The 23,450-nt window shown below is 35.9% G+C and overlaps 1 protein-coding gene across 1 annotated transcript in view; it reads right to left on the reverse strand.

Moving 5' to 3' along the window:
• map3k22 (mitogen-activated protein kinase kinase kinase 22) overlaps positions 1-23,450 on the reverse strand; it is an 81,729-nt gene that overhangs the window by 29,077 nt on the left and 29,202 nt on the right. The window contains exons 4-10 of the mRNA XM_048174035.1: positions 18,274-18,389; positions 11,566-11,603; positions 7,156-7,255; positions 5,683-5,799; positions 5,003-5,117; positions 1,998-2,131; positions 418-491 (exon numbers count right to left, since the gene is read on the reverse strand). Of these exons, the coding sequence (XP_048029992.1) occupies positions 418-491; positions 1,998-2,131; positions 5,003-5,117; positions 5,683-5,799; positions 7,156-7,255; positions 11,566-11,603; positions 18,274-18,389 (694 nt within the window). The remainder of the gene's footprint in view (positions 1-417; positions 492-1,997; positions 2,132-5,002; positions 5,118-5,682; positions 5,800-7,155; positions 7,256-11,565; positions 11,604-18,273; positions 18,390-23,450) is intronic.

The raw sequence follows: 23,450 nt of genomic DNA on the forward strand, positions 1-23,450 counted from the left end.
GGTCAATGAATGATAGGCAAGCATTTGGATATCCAGCTGTTAATGATCTGTCCGTCACAGACTGCATGACTTCGCCACTTCCTGTGGATTTTTTTCCCCTGCAACTAAGTGACTAACAAAATTTTGGTCGACTAAGCCTTTCCTCGTCGGCTGATGGTTAGTCAACTAGTGTCAGCCCTAGTGATTGCGCATTACTTTATTGAAAGTTTACGTCTTACTAGCTATGTTCTGCCTTAAGAACAAATGGTGCAACCATAAAAGCTAGTAGGCTAGTAGGTACTAAACCACTAATGTGTAATTTACATTCCAATTTAAGAACTTATGAATGGCCGGTGCGACCCTACACTGGTCTTTTTTTAAAATATAGTCTTCTACCTCCCTAATTCACACAAGTTCATAAAGCGGTGTTTGGCCTACCTATCCAGTGCTTGGTCCAGTGACTGACAGCTGCTGGAAAGCGACCCATCAGCACTCCCGAATGGCTCCATAATCTACAGACAAAAAAGAAATGACATAATTTCATTGCATTACATTTTTCATTACCATTTGTGCATCTGAACCTTAGCCCTCTACAAGACTGACGTAAGATTTTCCATGAGCAAATGCCCATAATATGTCCAAGCTTCCTTTTCCCCAGTCTGTTATAAAGTGCAGTTACACAGAACAGTGACATCTTGTACACTTTAAACAAGTCAAAGTACAGGGCGAAAGAACATACTGTAAGAGACCATAAAAACTCAGTATTGTTTCTTTTTATTGGACATTTCACAGTTTGTTAAACCAGGGTCATTCTTAATCAGAAACAATCAGGGTCACTCAAAATAAACAGTCATTTGGGATTCATCATAACCCTGGTTTATCTTCTTCCAGACACTTTAATTCAGGTTTTTAAATGTCACACTGTGCATCTGTACACCCTGGATTGCCATGCTTATTTGCCTATGTATGAGGTTTATAATTGCCAGCCTGTTACTAAACAAATTGCCGAAATCTCCTAGTACTGCCTGATTTCATATATATGTATCGGTGGAGAATTTTAAATTCATCACTATCAGTCAATATAAGATATTTAATATTGGTCAATACAGGATATTTCCCCTATTTTTACATTTAGAGTTATTTTGGTATTTTATGATGCTCAGTTTAAAAAAGTTAAAGGGTTAGTTCATCCAAAAATGAATGACTCACCCTCATGTCGTTCCAAACCCGTAAGACTTGTTCATCTTCCGAACACACATGAAGACCTTGTTGATGAAATCGAAGCGATTTCTTTCCCTCCATTGACAGCTACGCAACTACCACTTTGATGCTTAAGAAGTTCATAAAGAGATCATAAAACTAATCCATATGAATTGAGTGGTTTAGTCCAAACTTTTTGAAGAGACACAATCACTTTATATGATGAACAGTTAAAATTTAGGCTTTTATTCACATATAAACATTCATCAACTGGTAAACAGAAGCTCAAGCATATGCGAGAACCAATGAGGTTCGTTCTCGTGTGTTACACAGCAGGTTTGAGCTTCAGCAAGAGGTTTGTTCTCGCATATCAAGCAAGTTCAGTGGAGCTTCTGTTTATGTTCGCTAATCAATGGTTATATGTGAAAAAAAGCCTAAATTCAATCTGTTCATCATATAAACCACACCACAGGAAAATCTGACAAGATAGTCTGTAGGACCTTCAAGATAATCGGGATTTTAACCTAGGATTGTCAGAAGGGGAGAATTGGGCCCAAAATTGGCCTGATCATCTCCTTTAGCCTTGCCAAACCCCCATTTTATAACTCCGGGCCCCCCCCTAGGGGTTGCCGCCCCAGTTTGGAAACCACTGCAGTATATCAATATCAGTATCTGTGCTAACACTACTTATAACCAAGGCTTAAAATCTGAATAATTGCTTAAAATTGTTCAAAGTGCCTGTTTAAAATCATGGTGTACTATGAAAACATATTGTGAAAAGTCAGCTGTAATCTGAAGCTCCAAACCATGAATCTTACATTGGAGTCGAGCGTTTCTGGGATGAACTCTCCTTCACTGTGGATGCTGGTGTAGGACCCCTGCCGAGCGATCTGCTGCTGCTCTTCTGGTACGCTGCCGGGTGGGGGTGAGGTGCGGCCCATGTTCAGAGATCCTGCAGGCAGACAGAGTGATATTAGCATGACACATCCTACAGTCTGGAACAGTAATACTTCCACAGAAATACTTCCACAGAAACTAATAACAGGGTGCGGGATCACAGAAGAAAAAAAAGAAAAAAAAAAAAAGAAGTTGAGCAGATTGAAGTGAATAATGACTGAGATTGAAGCGTGGTGTGAGTGACAGGTACATGTGAGCTGAATGTGAGAGGAAGAGATAGCGCTAATAATGGATGAATAAAGACAGTGGAGTTTAATGAAAAAGAATGGCAATAATAATTAAAAGAGCATGGTGGGACATGTGTATATATATATATATATATATATATATATATATATATATATATATATATATATATATATATATATATATATATATATATATATATATATATATATTCACATTAACATTTTTATTCTTTAACTAAAATATATGTGATGGCAATAGTGTAAAAACTGAAACTGATAAATATACTAAAATGTACTATTTTATTATGTTTCAGTAGTAATTATATATTATGAAACATGAACATTTTGAAATACTTATAAATATATATATATATATATATATATATATATATATATATATATATATATAACATCAACACCAGCGGTTAAAGTTACCGTAGGAGGGAGCATCTCTCTTATGCCTAGCCTGAGCCCATTGAGTTTTACCAGACTTACTAAAGCGTCCCGTGGGTTTGATGGGTAGTAACTGGGAAGGAATGCGGAAAAGTCACGTGAGACCTCCATTGCACTATAATTGGATATTGCGCTGTTCATGCATAAATCCCACCTTTTTCCTCCCTCTCTATGGCGTTGACTAAAATAGGCTGCTTTTGTTACTGTACCTTTAAGACTTCTATACATATCCATCCTCCATGTACAGGTTTAGTAGAAGTCATTCATAAGGTTGGGCCAAGTTGTTTTTTAATATTACAGTAAATAGGTCATACATACAGTAAATGTGGGCGGTCATGTTAATGTTCTAATGGATGTAATGTCAAAAAAGCATCCAGTTTTTCAAGATATGGTCTCTTTAAATGCTGTTTTTATTAACCAACTGCTAAAAAGTTATGCAAAACATGCTATGTAAGTAGGCAGTGCAAAAGTATTTCTCCTTCAACCCATTATGATGACAAATGCTGACTGCTCTGACATACTGAAATCTGTAAAAATACATCCTTGACATTCAGCCAGCAAAAACCTACAACCTCCATCATTCAGTATGCAATGTGAAGCGAGCTATTTTCTTTCCCACGTCTCGTTCTCAGGTGTGAAAACAAAGAGATGGTGCCAAACATTGAAAAAATGTGAGATGGTGAGAAAAAGAGTGCGTTACTGAGCTGAGAAACGCTTCACCCTATACATGCTTTCTTTGGGGAAGACACTCATTTTTATTTTTCATAATGTTTTGCCATTAGTGTGTGTTTGTATGTTAAAAGAGACATGACAAATGGGTGTATGCATGTGAATTTGCACTCTTCTACTGCTGATCACAGCAAAAAGCTTTAAGAGATGCATTTCCAAACACTATAAACTAGTTCCACTAGCCTTTGAAGCACTCTACAATCTGAGACTGACAATGAAATGACTTTACAAAACACAGATCTTAACAGAGCGCGAATCAAACTCGAGATACCCTTGATTGTCCTTACTCAAATATGACAAGTTCTGTCATCAGTTTCCTACATTCGTTTGCATTCAACAAGATGAAATATCTGCATTTCAGAGACTGCATGTAGACTAGTACTATTAATAAACTGAAGAATAAAGACATACATTTTATTTTGAATTTAAGGGGGTCAGTAAGTAAGGAATTATTACTTTCATTCAGCAAGGATGCATTAAATTTATCAAATATGACAGTAAAGACAAAATGCTGCTCTTTCCATTCATCAAACAATCCTGAAAAAAATTATCATGGTTTACATAAAAAATATTAAGCAGCACAACTGTTTTCAACACTGATAATAATAAGAAATGTTTCTTGAGCAAATCAGCATATTAAAATGATTTCTGAAGGAGTAATGATGCTGAAAATTCAGGTTCCCAATCACAAGAACAATATATATATATATATATATATATATATATATATATATATATATATATATATATATATATATATATAATCACCTATTTTAAATTGTAATAATATTTCACAATTTAACTCTTTTTACTGTATGTTTGATCAAATAAATGCAACCTTGGTGATAATAAAGAGACTTCTTTCAAAGATATTAATAAATCTTACCGACCCAAAATGTTTGAATGATTATATCTTTGATAACCCCTTTAAAGTTGACTAAACATCTGTATTTGTTGATGGGATGAAGGAGGGTTTATACATCTGTTGTGCATCATGATGACATTTAAATTAAATGTCGTTCCATATAACCTGCCATCTGAGAGCTAGCAAAAACTGTATCTGCCTACACTGCAAAAACATTACTAAAACAATGAGGCAAGCGAGGCAAAACACAAATTTAATTTGGGATTCTACATGATTGACATGTAAACAAGCACCTACATTGATATTCCAGAATGTGCGTTCAACTAAACCGTTTCATTGGGAACGCACATTCCAACTGAACTGATTCCGATTGGCCAAATATTATGTAAATGCAATCACACAGGGAAGCGCTATCAAACTGATGGTTTTAATCTGTTCATCTGCCATTCAAAACAACCAAAATGATTTGCCCAGGCTTTCTTTAACAGCCCTGACGTCACTGCACTCTTTAATGCCATTCCTCAGTCCTGATGGAGAAAAGTGCAAACAAAGCTGACTATAAACCCATTGTGTACTGTCATTTTGCCTATGCTGTGTGTGTTAGGGGTGTGTGTAAGCCAGCATGACGCACCTGTAGAGTGTTTGCGCACTCGTTCAGAGCCTTTGAGAACTGAGGCTTTGAGATCTCCCAGGGACCTGGATGACCTCATCTCGCTCTGCTTGTCTTGGCCGCTCACTTGAAGGAACTGTAGGGAGATGGACACATATAAGGAATTCTGCTAAACCTGGAACAATATGTGCATTTCAAGAGTTTTCATAACAAATAGTTTTCCATTCAAAAAAGTCTAAACATCCTTAAAACATCCTGAGATGCAAAAATAAGACTTATAAACAACGAGAATATCCTTAATTAATTTTTTTCTTACATACATTGGGAAATTGTCTCTCCTTTTTCTTAAATAAATATATATATATATATATATATATATATATATATATATATATATATATATATATATATATATATATATATATATATATATATATATATATATATATAATATAATATAATATAATATAATATAATATAATATAATATAATAATTAAAAATAAAAAACTTTACATTTAACCAAATGTAGCATTCTTTATTTTACCCGAATAATAAGAAGGATGTGAGAAAGTGAGCTTGTGGTCTGAGAACTAGTTCATGTACAGGTTAGGGTTTCCACGTGGGTTTAGGCATTGTTTTAATATTGGCTTTGGGTTGGGTTTATTTTGGTTTGCTTTGCTTTGCATTGGCTTGGACTCACTTGGTTGTTAGGAGGTGTTTTCAGAATCACTCTCAGCAGATTGTTGATTCCAGAGCTGGAGCTCAATAACTGAACTGCTCGGTCCAAATCCTCCTGACACTTCAGAGCAACCAACGTCTAAGACCAGACATATTATTAATAAAACAAGATGCATAACTTAAAAACAACACATTAATGAAATGTACAGATCCTTACTGCAAAGTATAAATGCTAATCCAATTACGAGTTGAGAAGTAATGGATTTTCAAAGCCGAGATCTTCAGAAATCATTCTAATATGCTGATTTGCTGCTCAGGAATTTCTTATAATAGAAAGATCAGAAGAACAGCATTTATTTGAAATATATATATTTTTTTTACATTATAAAAGTCTATACTGTCACTTTTGATCAATTTAAAAGGGTTAGTTCACCCAAAAACGAAAATTTTGTCATTAATTACTTACCCTCTTGTCGTTCCACAACCTTTGTTCATCTTTGGATTTCAAAACACTGCTTCATGAAGTTTCGTAGCTTTACAAATCTTTTGTTTCGAATCAGTGGTTCGGAACGTGTATCAAACTGCCAAAGTCACGCCCCCCAGTGGTGAACCACTGAAATTTCGAAACCCTGACGTGACGAAGCCTCGTTTACTGAAATCACGTGACTTTGGCAGTTTGATACGTGCTCTGAACCACTGATTCGAAACAAAAGATTCGTAAAGCTTCATGAAGTGGTGTTTTGAAATCACCCATCACTAGATATTGTTGAATAAAGTCATTATTTTGTTTTTTTTGGCGCAAAAAGTATTCTCGTCGCTTCATAACATTAAGGTTGAACCACTGTAGTCACATGAACTGTTTTAAATATGTCTTTAGTAGCTTTCTGGCCATTGAAAGTGTTAATTGTCTTGCTGGCAATAGAGGCCTCACTGAGCCATCGGATTTTATCAAAAATATCTTAATTTGTGTTCTGAAGATGAACGAAGGTCTTACGGGTGTAGAACGACTTGGGTGGGTAATTAATGACAGAATTTTCATTTTTGGCCGAACTAACTCTTTAATGCATCCTAGCAGAAAATAAATATTAATTTCTATTAAAAAACATTTTTTTATTGATCAGTAGTGTATATGACTAGAATAACAATTTGAGTGAAAAGTTAAATTTGAAGTTTAATTTAGTATTGGTGTTTCGTCTCACTCATCTAACTTCATTATACATTATAAATTCATTGTAAATTTGTCACACTCCTAAAATTATATATAATAAAATGTTATGATAATGAGAAATACCTTTTTTATATATATATATATATATATATATATATATATATATATATATATATATATATATTTTTTTTTTTTTTTTTTTTTTTTTAAACAGGCATGGTTATTGGCTAATGCACACATTTCCAAAATGTCTAAATATTGGTCAATAAATTATCTATACCGACATTTCACTACGAAAAGGTTACAATAAGTTACTAGAATCACTACCTCTTTATCAGTGTAGTATAGATCCATCTGCTGCCCGAAAGCCTCCATCACCTTCTGAAGCAGATCCTTGAACTTCAGTGGTCTTTGGAACGGAATGATTCTAATGGAAGAGGAGAAAAGGTCTGATCAAATCAAAACAATGGTCAGGTTCCTGCAAATTTCGAGTACAAAGAACTTTCATTTAGTTACACCATCCATACTGTATGTAAGAGGTATGTAAACATGGCACTGTGGACGGGTGACACCTTTCCAATCACAGGGCATTTCCTGAGATTGGGGGTCAATGCCATAGCAAGAGGGGATGAAGGACAGCCCAGTTGAACACGGGTGGATGGGTTCTTTTACAGCCATTTATGGTGTATTCATGCATGGAACAGTCCACAAATGGTGTGTCTGTTTATCTAACAAGCGTGCCTATGTTTAGAGTGTGCGTCAACGTGTGGGGTGAGAGAAAAAGGAACTGAGAGTGGATATTCGCTTATGTGTATGCTTGATGCAAATGCATGATAAGTGTGCATTTGGTCTAATCAACCAGAGCGGACCACTGTTTCAACACCGGGGCCCACATCACAACGCACACGAAGGTAGATGGAGCGCTTCCTGAGAGGAAAGAGAAAAAATTGGAGCAACGCTGAAAGTAGCAGGAAGCATGTTTCCCATTCCCCCTCCAAAGTCTAGCACACACATACACAGAGCACTTATCTACTACTTTTGAAGAACCGTTATCTTTAACTTAAACAATTTTTGACTTTAGTAAGTAGTGGTTTTTGTATCTCCAACTTAATGATTGGTTCTCATTTGAAGAGGTTTATAGGAAAGAAGACAACATCCGTCATGGGTGAAATCGAGCTTTAACGCTGATTTGAGATCAGTTATGTGCTGTTTAACAGTCAGATCTTCTGCTTGTTGGGTTTTGAGCGATGGCCCTGTTTACACTGGCCGATGAGGGAGATAGCGATGGAAGAAAATCATAGCGGAAGACTGGAGAAATGGAGGATGTAGGGTACGAGATGATTTTCCTTCCTTGGCGTGCACAGATAAGCGCCTTGGTTTGGCCGCGTCTCTCTGCGCTTGGCATGGCACGCGGCGCTCTCCTCCTTCCTGTCTCAGTATTGCGGTCGCTGCCAGAGGAAGACAGTTTTGAGTGTGTCCAACTAGGCTGGTCTGCAAACTAATGCCTGTTTTGATGAGTTTTTTATTACTGTAGGTGTGGATTTATGATGTGTGCTGTGAGATATGAAGTTATATGTATACAAGTTTAATTCATGTTACGTTTTACGACTTTCTGATGTAACACAATGAAAACAACCGGCAAAAAGGCACCATGATATTACGATGATGATGTGGAAGTAGATAGATTTTGCTGTTCATACACTAATGTTCAACAGTGTGGGGTTGTAAAAACAGTAATATTGTGAAAAAGTATTTAAGTTTAAAATAACTGTTTTCTATTGTAATATATTTTTTGAAATGTAATTTTTTCCTGTGATGGCAAAACTAAATTTTTAGCAGCCATTACTCCAGTCTCATGTCACATGATCCTTCAGAAATCATTCTAATATGCTGATTTGCTGCTCAAGAAAACTAAGTAATTTTGTGGAAACCATGATAATTTTTTTTTCAGGATTCTTTGATCAATGGAAAGTTCAAAAGAACAACATTTATTTGAAATCTTTTGTAACAATGCAAAAGTCTATTGCCAATTTTGATCAATTTCTAAGTGTCCTTTCTGAATTAAAGTCTTAATTTAAAAAAAAAAAAAAAAAATATTACATAATGCAATTTAGATTGTGAAAAAAAAAAAATCTTATGCATATTCATGAGAAGTCCCATCACGGAAGTCCCATCATCTGGCCAGGCTGATATCTTTAATAAGATTCACAGATATCATTGTTTGCTCAAAGAAACATAATAAATAGACCAATTTTTTTTACATTTTTGTTATTAGTGAAGACATTATGTGCAAGAGAATAGGGATACAGAGTCCAGGCCAGTGAAGGAAATGCCAAAATGTTAAGCTTCCTTACAAACAAAGTCCATTTAAGGCAAGTCGAGGCATCACAGGAGGATGATGGGGGTCCACGGAAAAGTTTAGAGAAAAAAATAAACATATTAACAGAAAAAAATAAAATAATAATAATAATAAAAATAGATTTGTATAGAAAAAACAACAACCACCATTTAAAAATGTATCTTCTTGCTATGTTGCGAGTATGGCTGTTTGGAATTATATTTATTGATAAAAATGCTATACAAATGAATTTGATTTTAAAGGTGCCCAAGAATGCTTTTTCACAAGATGTAATATAAGTCTAAGGTGTCTCCTGAATGTGTCTGTGAAGTTTCAGCTCAAAATACCCCATAGATTTTTTCAAATTAATTTTTTTAACTGCCTATTTTGGGGCATCATTAACTATGCACTGATTTTTTCAGCGCGCCGCCCCTTTAATTCGCGTGCTCCCTGCCACACGAGCTCTCGATTATATTTCAGCACATTTACAAAGTTCACACAGCTAATATAACCCTCAAATGGATCTTTACAAGATGTTCGTCATGCATGCTGTATGCATGCTTCGAATTATGTGAGTAAAGTATTTATTTTGATGTTTATATTTGATTCTCTATGAGTTTGAGGCTATGCTCCGTGGCTAACGGCTAATGCTACACTGTTGGAGAGATTTATAAAGAATGAAGTTGTGTTTATGAATTATACAGACTGCAAGTGTTTAAAAATGAAAATAGCGATGACTCTTGTCTCCGTGAATTCAGTAAGAAACGATGGTAACTTTAACCACATTTAACAGTACATTAGCAACATGCTAACGAAACATTTAGAAAGACAATTTACAAATATCACTAAAAATATCATGCTATCATGGATCATGGCAGTTATTATTGCTCCATCTGCCATTTTCGCTGTTGTTCTTGCTTACCTAGTCTGTTGATTCACCTGTGCAGATCCAGACGTTGATACTGGCTGCCCTTGTCTAATTCCTTTCATAATGTTGGGAACATGGGCTGGCATATGCAAATATTGGGGCGTACACCCCGACTGTTACGTAACAGTCGGTGTTATGTTGAGATCTGCGTGTTTTCCAGAAGTCTTTTAAACAAATGAGATTTACATAAGAAAGAGAAAGCAATAGGGTTTGAAACTCAATGTATGTCTTTTACATGTACTGAACTCTTGTTATTCAACTATGCCGAGGTAAATTCAAATTTTGAATCTAGGGCACCTTTAACAAGTTTTATAATGTTCTAATATTAGAAGAAAGAAAACTAAAATGTTGTGTGCTTATATTCTGTGTTTAAAGTATATGCAATAAACTTAATGCAAAGTAATTTCACATAAAACAATGACAAGCAAAAGTAAAATATTACTTATTTTTTCTAACACAGTATAAATGACTTTGTCGGCATGAAAATATATAACAACCTTTATATTTTAGGAAAAGTTCCTTTCATAAGACATATTTGGGGGTCCTTGGAATTAAAACTTTTGTTCTAAAGCAAAAAGACGTGACGCAATAAGCCGACTGGCTGTTCTAATTAAAGGCGGGACGTCACTTCCTATAGCTACCCTATTACTTCCATTGATTTATCTATTAGTGGTCCATCACCTCCTCCTCATACATCTCTGCTTAAAGTCGAGCAAGAACAGAAGAGGGTTAAACGAAGATTTTGTGCCACAGCAGCCAATTAGAGTTGTGAAGCAGCACACCCGGCTGCCTGTCACCTCCAATGCAGTAAGTGACGCTGCACCGACTTCCTGTGACACAACCTACTGAGGCATTTTCACACAGACGGCGGACGGGGTTCTCTGGGGAGCTTTAAGACCAAAGTGTGACTTCTCCCAGAATGCATTAAGGCTTTGTGGTGCTTGTTGACAAGAACGTTAATTCACTTTCTTCCAGTAAACAAAGCTTCGTCAAAGATTCTTCCCAAGAAGAAACATTGGCTTGATATGAGGGAAAATACTGTCTTTTTATGAGTACCGTAGTAAAACGTAACAGGTTTGCTAAAGCACATATGGATATACTTTGCAAACACTCACGTGTTGGCATTTGGCAGTCTTGAGATGGGAAAAATGACATGTTCTGTGTGTGGGCGTATGAATGACCTACAGGACATTGAAAATTAATATTGGGTGTGCCATTGAGCTCAAACACTTGGCTTCACCTTCTCTTTCCTCTGCCTCCGTCTCTAACAGAGTGTGTGAAACGCTGTGTCTAAATGTCAAAATATTTTATAGGAACATTCCGGTTCTTTTGGGCAGCTTGGCATATTTTCTGTTCTTCCCCATGCAGTGAGATCTTAGAAATGGCGTAACGAGAGCTGGGATAAGACGAGAGGAATGAGATCAAGGAAGGGACTGAGAGCTGCAAAAATAATGAGAATGTTCCGACTCACCGTTTCTCTCGCTCATGCTCCAGCTTCACCCGCAAATCCTGAGAGAAGAAAACAACAAAATGAAATTAATTAATCCAGTGGATCAAATGCACAAATGAATTCTGATAATCTGCTCTTCTGTGCAATCTTCAAGTAAAATCAGTCATACTGTAAACAAGAACAGAGCATTCAGAAACATCACATTACATGTATAATGAATTTATAAAGACCAAGGCCCAAAAGTGACCTAAATAGACTTGTAACATAGGGCATATAAAAAAAAAAAACGGAGAAAGAAAAAGTAACTTGCCAAATGGATGGTAACTTTATTAGTTTTTCTTATTAGTCTTGCCTAATTTTTTTAGGATTCTCACATCCAGTCTTGGTCTACTAACTACAAACGCATATCTGAGTCTGAGTCAACTTTGCATTTTAAGAAGCACAAGATGTGACATTGCATAAATATTACAAACAGTATGTCCCAGTGTCCTCCAGAGATACTCTTATGTATCTGAAGTACAAGCGCATTGCTTTCTTCCTATCTGTGTGTCATCAATGCTGTGAAAGAAGTGAAATCTTCACACAGTTCAGTTTATCACCTGAACTGCAGTTGCAAGACTGGATATGAAAGCATGTGTGGCATGTATAGAATAACAGGATAACGTTCTCCTCTCGAGTGGGTGGTCAGGGTGAAACCTTGTATATGTAATTATCAAATTTTTTTTCACAAAGCATTTATGAGCTTAGACTCAAGGCAGAGAGAATGACAAAAACGTGTAGACTTATACACATTTTTCAATGAGGAAATAAACTGTTTTGTACAGCTAAAAATAACTGGAAGCAGATGACAGAGGAAGCTTAACATATGCAATTTACAAAAAATAAGGTGAATACTGAGCAAGACTAAATCAAAATGTTGAATGTAATCAGGGGGTGCCTATAGGCGAACTCATACACACAGGCTGCAAGAAAGAGGGAAATTTATTTTTTAATTAAATTTAATTATTTACTTATCTTTGAGACATTCATTTGAAATAATTGCACTTGTACCAACAAGTTATTACCCCATTAGTTATTCTAAATTTAAATTAACTTTCCTTCATTCTACCTAGTAGTGCCACTCCCTCCCTGCCCTCACCTCACTCTCAAAGCGGCATTGGTCTTCATGTACATCCCTGATGTACATCCAAAAATGTCTTCAAAACAAATAAACATATCCGGATATGAATACAAAAGATGATGACTTTTACTGCTGGTGATGACTAATGATTTTAAAGCCTGACACATGCTTCTGAAAGGTAGGCTTATGTATGTACGTGTAAGAAAAAGCCGGGGAGAAATCATTTAGCTCACATTATAGCATGTGTAATATTAATATACATCATATATTAATATTTATAAACGTTACAAGGAGCTGTGCACGGGGTAAATTGTACTTATTTTGTCTTCGGGGAATCATCTTGAGTAGCTTCCGAAGGGCAGTGCTAAATGAAAAAAAAATATGATTTTTAAGCAAAAAAAAAAAAAAAAAAAAAAAAACATATAAATCAGTCACTGTTGGGAAAGGGTTCAAATATGCAAAAGATGGTGGAAAACTACTGAATGTGCAGAACTTGGAGGATTTTTCTGAACTGTGCTCAGTTTAACTGCTCTGGACAAACACGGGACTAATGAACAACTATCACAAAACCTAAAAACAGTCATTGATCATCCAGATAATGACACGCAGTATTAAAGGTGCTACAGAGGATCTTTTCGTCGACTGAGAAACCAAAGACTGTTAGTGAGTTTTTGAAATGAGCGCATGCGTAAGAACAACCCCCCTCCTTCACAGCTCATTTCGAGGGAACGCCTCCCAAAACTCGTGCACGAGTATTGGAACACGAGTGTTTACCACCGGCATTCGCTGTGTCGTGTTAGTGGATTCATTATGTCGGACTCACCACAGGTAACCCATAATCTGCAGTTGTTACTCCTGTCCTCTGACAAAAACATTGCATGCGGCGCCTGTGGAGTGTGGAAAGTGGAGCGCGCAGCCGCTCATGTCTCAAACAAGGAACGTCATGGCAGTGAATGACAAGCCAGAGGGCCAATCGTTTACGCGATTGGCTGAGGTTTTTAAGGCCCTACCTCGTGCACAGATGATGTATATTAATATTATTCCTTTCAGTGCACCTAATAAATAGTCTTTTATCAGTTAGTAAAGACAGTTTCAAGTAATATTGCAAAAATGTATAAAACAAAACATCCTCTGTAGCACCTTTAAGATTCAAGGGTATGTAAACTTTTGAACTGGTTCATGTGTTTAAATTCAGTTATTATTTTGTCTTGTGGATTATATCTAAAGATTTTGTATGTAAAACACATGCATTTTTTATATCATCACTAATTTTTTTTTTTAAATATTACTTGAATTGTGCATATTCTGCAAGGGGTGTGTAAACTTATGAGTAGAACTGTAAATTGTTACACAATAGCAGTGTTATAATCATCCCAAATACGCAACATGTAAGCCAGTGGTAACACTTGAAAAGTGAATCACATTACACCATTCTAAATCCAAACTAAGCAGATATGGTAATAATGTTTTTAGCTAGTGGTTAAATGCATCGTTGTTGATCCGTGATCCGTACGGACCAAGCCCCACGGTTCGGCACGCATGTGACTCGCGGATCAATTGCAAGTTTAACCGCAATAGAGTGAAAGGTTATCATTTACACGCGTTTTGTCTTGCTAGTTCACACATTAAATAGATATAAAACCATTCCAACGCTAGAAGAGGCAAAAGAGGATTCAATACAGTATCGCACACCGCGCTATCGGTGCGCACAGACGCACATACATACAAGGCTAACGCGCACAGAGAGAGAGAGAGGATAGCTGGCAAACTCCAAATTGATTTCTCTTTCGCGTCCTCAATGCACTTGGATGGACACATACGCGCACTATGTCAGTCAAAATACCCCTCTCGGCAAGTATTCTCGTAAACACATTTGGTTATGTCTTAATTGAATGAGGTGAGAATTCGGATGTGTATCTATCGGATGTGTGCGTGTATGGGGTCTTACTCTTAAAGTGACAGCAACCTATAAATACCTGCTGTTGTCTGTCATTTAAATCAAACAACAAAACACAGCTTTGATCTATATTAAAAAACAGTGTCATTTTACACTTAATTATTACATTTCTGTACACGAAAATGAATACTACAGTTAGACCTTATACTTTATTTGTAACTTTATGTTGTATTTATCTATGCTTGTAATTGGTGTACAGTATTTGTTCTTTTTACAGTCTGTTCACTTGCCTTTAATAATGTATTAGTTAGGCTTGTAGTTTCTGCTGTTGCATTGGAGTAGTTAAAGTGGGCTGAGTAATAAATGCAAAGTTACCCCCAACCCCCCAATTTTTTTTTTTTTTGTGCTGATCCGAAAAATTATCTGATCCGTGACGTAATAACCGTGATATGATCCAAACCGTGAGTTTTGTGATCCGTTGAACCACTATTTTTAGCAGTCAGAAATAATAAGTGTGACCTACATTATGATTATTGGAAAATCATTTAATAAATTATTATATTATCAATTCTCAGACCACAAAAGAAAAAGTATGATTTCCAAAACATATTAAATATACTAAGAAAATTTTGAATATGTTAAAAAAAGTGCATTGGTTGCAAAAAAACAAAACTGTCATTTACTGAATAAAAACGTTTACATATTATTTAAAACTTTTTCCATCAGAACTGATAAAAATCAGGTACCTTATCTACTCTATTTATTTTAGGACTTAGAAACATTCCCATATTTAAAGGATTAGTTCACTTTTAAATACACTTTTCCTGATAAATTTACTCACCCCCATGTCATCCAAGATGTTCATGTCTTTCTTTCGTCAGTCGAAAAGAAATGAAGGTTTTTGATGAAAACATTCCAGGATTTTTCTCCATATAGTGCATTTCAATGGCTACCAACAGGTTGAAGGTCAAAATTACAGTTTCAGTGCAGCTTCAAGGGCTTTAAACGATACCAGATGAGTAATAAGGGTCTTATCTAGCGAAACGATCGGTCATTTTCGACAAAAATACAACCGTTTATGCTTTATAAACAAAATATCGCCTTGAACGTACTTTCCGCTTCCGCATTCTTCATACCGCTTACGCTGTATGTCCTACGTCTTCCCTATTCTACTTACAAAACGAATAATCCTGGAATGTTTTCATCAAAAACCTTAATTTCTTTTCGACTGACGAAAGAAAAACATGAACATCTTGGATGACATGGGGGTGAGTAAATTTATCAGGAAAAGTATATTTAAAAGTGGACTAATCCTTTAAGGATGCCAAAACAACCAAAGTTGGGTTGAAAATGGACAAACCCAGCGGTTGGGTTAAATGTTTGCCCAGCGTGCTGGACAGTTTTATTTAACCCAACTATTGTTTAGAAATTGCTATATGTCTAGCCTAAAATGAACCCAAAATAGGTTTGAAATTAAAAATCAGACACATAATTAATAGAGGCAACAATAATAATCAAAAGGTGAAGATTAATAAGCAATTTAATAAATGTTAATTGTTTAATTATTATTCATTAAAATTATTTATAAATGTTCATTTATTAAACATATAAATAACTGTTTATTTCCAACACAGTTTGGGTTCAGTTTAAGCAAGCAATACAGCAGTTTTTAAACAATAGTTGAAAAAAAAAAAAGAAAAAAAAAAACTACCCATCTGGTTGAGCAAACATTTAACCTAACTGCTGGGTTAAAATTTCAATTCCATTTTCGACACAACTTGGGTTGTTTTTAACCCAGCATTTTTTTTTTTTTAGAGTGTAGTGCCCTAGAATAATTTAATGGATATTGTTCATTTATTTAGTGTACTTTTTCATTTAGTGTACTTTACAAGAGCGAAATAAAATGAAAAGTGCTTAATAAAACTGAAAGAGCTCTTGCCACAGAAGTTTTTGTTATATCAGTGTCACATTAAAGTACCAATCATTACAACATTTTAGTGACAGATTGAAATAATGATTTGTAGCACAACTTCTGCTTTAACGTGTTTGTCATCGTAAAAAAAGAAGAAAAAAAAAAAACTGTCCCCGGTCTCCCCTACTGTTCTGAAATCAGCACTGCTCTAAATTTCACTGTTTGGTTGAAGCATAAACTGCACTGTCTCCCCTGAGACGACATAGCGCCTTCCACCGCTGAAGATAATGAACAGTCTGAATACTGTTTACAACGATACTGTTGACACTGTGACGTCACCTCCATTATGAATGCAGCAAGAGAGGCTGAAATAAGAATTAATCTGCAAGTTTATGTGCTTCACGAGCAACTTCACATGTGCTTTAACCTGTCAAGACTCCTCGTGAGGTTTTTTTTTTTTTTTTTGGATGGTTGTTGTTGTGTTACTATAATGATGTTTGGTTAGTTGGGAAAGTTGCTTCTGGCATTTTGTGCGTATGAGAGAAAAAATGAGAGGTTAAATTTGTGGGAGAAAGAACAACCGAGCCGGAGTTAGATGAACAAAAAGAGTGTGTGTGCGCGTGTACAGAGTGCGTGCCAGCTGTTTATCTTGAGGTCTGACTGGTGTCCGGTGTGAAGTGACAGCATTGTAGTGAAAATTTAGGCAATGAAAGAAAACTACAAGGATACTGGTGTTTTGTGCTGTATAGTACATAGGGACCGGATGTTAAATGTTAACAGTAGTGCCTCTCTCAGCTGTATCCTGTTTAAGACTGTATCTTATAATGCAGCTCTGGGACTAAATTAGGTCAGGTTGAAGGTTGCATGTACCTTGAGTCTAGTGAACAATACAGTAGAAATTATTAAAAGGGTTTACATTGTTGTTTTTTCTAAAAATGTCTGCTTTGCAGTTCATTATTATAAAATAAATAAATAAAAAATTAAAACAATGAATAATATTAATATATTGTTTAAACGTAAATAAATGTCACATATAAATATTTTATTTATTTAGCTTTGCAGTTCATTATTGTAAAAAAAAATATATATATATATATACACATATATAAAATATATATACACATATATATACACACACATAATGAACTGCAAAGCTGAGTGAATGAATAAATAAATACAATATAAATATAATATTTTATATTTTAATTTATATCTATTAATTTATATATATATATATATATATATATATAAATTAATAAATATAAATTAAAATATAATATAAATATAATTTATATTTATTAATCGTGATTAATCGTTTGCAAAATAAAAGTCTGTGTTTACGTAATATATGTGTGTGTTCTGTGTATAATAATTATGTATATATAAATACACACATATACATGTATATATTTAAGAAATATATGCATGTTTAAATAAATATATATATTTATATATATATTTTATATTACATATAAATATATATAAATCTAACATTTTTCTTAAATATATACATGTATGTGTCTGTATCTATATATACATAATTATTATACACAGAACACACACATATATTACGTAAACACAGACTTTTATTTTGCAAAAGATTAATCGCGATTAATCGCTGCCCATCCCTAACGTAAACAGACTTTTATTTTGGACACGATTAATTGCGATTAATCGTTGTGCAGCCCTAGTTCATTAACATAAAATAAATCATTCAAACAACCTTCTGACTAACTGCTTTTAAAAACACAGCTTTGCACATTCCTTGCTGCTTCTGAGTGATGCATTGTGGGTAATTACCTGTCTGTAGGATGGGGTTCTGCTCTTGGGCTTGTTGGTGTTGTTGCTCTTGAACTGGTAACAGAACCGTAAAGCTGCCAGGTCCTTCATTATGGAGGTGAGTGCCTCTTCATCATCTGGAACAAACAAAGACAAGTTTATGCTACACTGTGAGTGGATCTTTAGAAACGCGTCGCTGAAGCAACTGGATGACTGCCAACTAAAAAGTCCTGATGAGAAGAAATTTGAACCAAAACTTCCACTTTTTCCAGCTATTTTGTTTCAGCAACATCACCGATCCAGACTTTTCCAGAAATTTTGTAAAGAAAATGTGAGTGGTATTTACCCGTGCAAAACTCACTGCCACAAAGCTGTAGGGTGTTGTGGGTCATTGCCAGGGTGTTACTTCAAACACTGTGTCTACACCAGAAGTAAGCGGTGCAGCGCGACAAAAGCAAATAGAACCCATTACGATCAGTGATGCTTTCTACACTGGATGCGACGCGGCGCGACAACACATTTCCGACAATAATCTGATGCCTCATTCTATTTCTGGTGTACTTCAAATGCTCATGCTACTTCTGACACAAAGAACAAATGGATTTGGAATGGTCGCTTTGTCGATCCTGTGTAGACAGCCTCAATCTATTTTACACCATATTACACCATACTTGTTAATCTCATTTAAACTGGGGACACACTTAACAACTAGCTGAAACATTCTAAGACTGAACTCAACACACTATATGATTTTAAATGCTGACTATAAACACCGACTGAATGCAACTGGCTCTGACTCGGCGCGTTTGGGCATGATCAGTCGTAAGTATCAAATGACATACATAATCGGCCTTACAATCGTTAAGAGTGTCCTCGGCTTTAGAGTTCTAAAAAAGTTTACATCGTCATCTATTTTAGAGCCAAGTGCGAATGAGGTGTCTTTTTAAAACTATATTAATAGAATGGTCATGTTTGGATCACTCATAGCTCTCATTTGAATACCACAATGTCATTCAAAACAGCAGAAAGACACTCGATGTTCTCACAGTGTCACAGGACTCCACTTACTGTGTGGCACACATTGGAGCTTTTCACACTGTTCATAATTAACCCAGGGTTAGCAATTAATCCTGGGTATTCATTAGCTGCCGTTTAACACTGTACATTTGTAAACCCTGGGTTAACATTCTTATTTGCAATTTGTGGTGTCACTGTCATTGATTGGACGAACGCAGCACACAGCCTGTTTATTTAGAGACTCTAGCATTGCGCATCCTTGTATTATAATACTGCCAACTGCTATCAAGTTTTTCCTGAATGAACTTTTTGGACTGTAAAGGTAAGAATTAAATGGTCTCTTCTTCACTTTAATTATCACATTTTGTCAATATTTGACATTTTTCTCCTCAAATACTGAAACTACGTGACTGTACAAAGAATGTGAATATGAGGCACAGGAATGGATGTCTGTTTTTGACCATCTAGCCATAATATTCTATCACAATTTAACACTGTACATGTCATAACCCCAAGTGTTAAATGTTCTTTGTAGGATTTGAGGGTGAACCAGACACAAATGAATCTTGCAGATGATTCATTCAAACAGAATATTCCATAGAATTCTGAATCAACACTCAGGACCCTAATTCAGAGGATCTTCCATTTGGGATGCCGTTCAGTCTGGGAACCCCAGACTCTTTTAAAATTCTCTATAAATTAATTAATAATTCCCTTTGAGCTAAATTGACCTGTGTCCCTTAAATCTTTAACTCGGGATTAAAAGCAGGGTTTAGAATGACGATAACCCGGGGTTACGTGCAGTGTCAAAAGCCCTAAACCAGCCCTATTTTACAACCCAAATTCCAGAAAAGTTGGGACGTTTTATTTAAATTTGAATAAAATGAAAACTAAAAGACTTTCAAATCACATGAGCCAATATTTTATTCACAATAGAAATGTTTAAACTGAGAAATTTTACAACTTTATGCACAAAATGAGCTCATTTCAAAGTTGATGCCTACTACAGGTCTCAAAAAAGTTGGCACGGGGGCAACAAATGGCTGAAAAAGCAAGAAATTTTGAAAAGATTTAGCTGGGAGAACATCTAGCAACTAATTAAAGTTAATTGATATCAGGTCTGTAACATGATTGGCTATAAAAGGGATGTTTTAGAGAGGCAGAGTCTCTCAGAATTAAAGATGGGCAGAGCTGTGAAAGAGTGCGTAAAAAGATGGAATACTTTAAAAACAACGTTCCTCAACGTCAAATTGCAAAGGCTTTGCAATTCTCATCATCTAAAGTGCATAACATCATCAAAAGATTCAGAGAAACTGGAGAAATCTCTGTGCGTAAGGGACAATGCCGAAGACCTTTATTGGATGCCCGTGGTCTTCAGGCTCTCAGACGACACTGCATCAGTTATAGTGTGTCAATGACATTACTAAATGGACCCAGGAATACTTCCAGAAACCACTGTCGGCAAACACAATCCGCTGTGCCATCTGCAGATGCCAACTAAAGCTCTATCATGCAAAAAGGAAGCCATATGTGAGCATGGTCCAGAATCACCGTTGTGTCCTGTGGGCCAAGGCTCATTTAAAATGGACTGTTTCAAAGTGGAAAAGTGTTCTATGGTCAGACCAGTCCATATTTGACATTCTTGTTGGAAATCACGGATACCGTGTCCTCCGGGCTAAAAAGAAGGGAGACCTTCCAGCGTGTTATTAGCGTTCAGTTCAAAAGCCAGCATCTCTGATGGTATGGGGGTACATAAGTGCATATAGTATGGGCAGCTAGCATGTTTTGGAAGGCACTATGAATGCTGAAAGGTATATAAAAGGTTTTAGAGCAACATTAAATGAAAAATTCGTCAAAGACAACCACAAACTCTTCAGCAGCTGAAAACCTATATCAGGCAAGAATGGGACCAAATTCCAACGCCAAAACTCCAGAAACCCATAACCTCGATGTCTTCAAACTGTTTTGAAAAGAAGAGGAGATGCTACACCATGATAAACATGCCCCCGTTCCAACTATTTTGAGACCTGTAGCAGGCATCAAATTTGAAATTAGCTCATTTTGTGCATAAAAGTGTAACATTTCTCAGTTTAAACATTTGTTATGTTATCAATGTTCTATTTTGAATAAAATATTGGCTCATGTGATTTGAAAGTCTTTTAGTTTTCATTTTATTCAAATTTAAAAAATGTCCCAACTTTTCCAGAATTCGGGTTATATTTCCTTTTGAGATTCTATTAGGGGTTTTTCCATAGCTGCAGACCCAGACACACCCCTGACATATTTCCATAACAGCGCTGGTGTGCTCCTCTTTCTGTAGTGTAGCCGACTGATGTAAACCAACAGGCCACAGTGAGAGAGAGAGAGAGAGCACACAGGGACGGACACGTGGCCAGACGCAAGAGATCACATTATATTAGTGTTAAAGTTTTGGTCCCATTGATGGGCTTGTTCTGCTCCGATGCATTAAACCCTCGGCATGACAAGCACAGCGTTCGTGAGAGAGAGAATTTTAATAATGCAACATACACTAAACAAGATAAGCATTACAGCAAAGTCTGAGCTTCAAAGAGCCATTCAACCAAAAAAAAAGCTAAGCACCGAATCAACCAAGAAATTCAGAAAACAATGTGGTTTTGTTTTAACATGCCCTTTGCAAAGCGAAAACTAATAGGCTTTCTTTTCCCCCAACAATTAATTGGAAACTTTTATTACAGTACATCGGATAAAAGCTTCAATCCTTTATCAGAGAACACAGGTAGGTTTCTGCAAAGAACGTATCGGAGCAGCTCATGTGTGTCTTGAATTCATAACTGGATCACATGAAGAACGACTGCGGCAACCTCTGTGCAAGAAAAACACAAGAATATGAACACCAACAGCAGCCTGTGAAACATTAAAATAGTCCACAAACTCAGCCATCATCAAAAGTGAAATGGGAGCAATCATGCAAATGAGCGTGTCATACATTAACATATCAAGGGGCCCTAATGGGGCCAATTAAGCGTGTCTTGTAATTACAGTCTGAGTGGAAGGTCATTCACCTCTGCGATCATGGGAAGGAGATAGGGAGAAAGAGACGAGAGCTCTTGTTAATCTCAGGTGACTATGTGCCAATTTATTAGCTTTATTTATCAACATATCTTAAGAATGAAGCCATTTCGGAGTCGGTTTAAACTTGGTAAGTCTGTTTGGATTCATCCTACAATATGATGATGAGGAAGTGCTGAACATGCCTCAGTTTCTTTGAATTAGGTTTTACCTGCACGTTTTACTCAACAGACATCACGTAAAGATAATAATTCCGCATATAACTGCAATTGCAGGTTTCAAACAGAGATGGCGACTAAGAGGCAAATCTTATGGATTTAAATAAAAAAGTAAATACAATATGTATTATTTACTAATAAATACTAATATGCACCTTGTAGGGGTAGACAAGGTACAAAACTGACCCTTAAAGGGTACTGCGCCAGTGAGAAGCTGTTGTAAACATAAAAGGTACAATTTTCACCCATTTTTTCCTGACAGAAATAAAGTTAGTTTTTATTTCTTTAGATATATGGAGATATATAGATATATTTTGATAATGGGGACATCAAGCTACAAAAATGACTAAAAGCACATCAAGAATATCATAGAAGTAGTCCATATGACTTGTGCTCTCTAGTCTTAAACTAATATGATAATTGAGTGAAAAACAGACATAAAAATAAAACAGCACTGTAATATATTTTATTCTGCAATTATATGGCAATTTTTATTTCTGGCCAAACTCTCCCATTAAACAAGTTAACAACATTATTACTGGCTGGTGCTGAACCCAGAAGGGTGGGTCATGTGCAGCAAGCGACAGTGGTGTATTTGAGGGGGTTTTATTGCATCCCAGGGGAGGCAGAAGGGCATTGTGGGGCAGTGGAGAGCTGGGCGAGGCAGAGGCGACACTGCTGAGGCAGATGGAGTCTGGGGTGATCTTTGATTCTGACACCAGCGCAAGTCTCACTCCGCAGCTGTTCTTCCGCAGTGACATCCACCATTAGACAGGGTTCACAACACACACACTTTCTTTTTCCATCTGACCTCATTTCTATTTTAAAATAGCCACACTAAAGTGCTTTAGCTTCTGCAAAACAACCTCAGAAAAATACTTTTTTCAAAAGTTATTGATCTGAAACACTAAG

This window comes from Megalobrama amblycephala, linkage group LG22 (assembly GCF_018812025.1).
Source record: "Megalobrama amblycephala isolate DHTTF-2021 linkage group LG22, ASM1881202v1, whole genome shotgun sequence".
In the NCBI taxonomy this organism is placed as follows: domain Eukaryota; kingdom Metazoa; phylum Chordata; class Actinopteri; order Cypriniformes; family Xenocyprididae; genus Megalobrama; species Megalobrama amblycephala.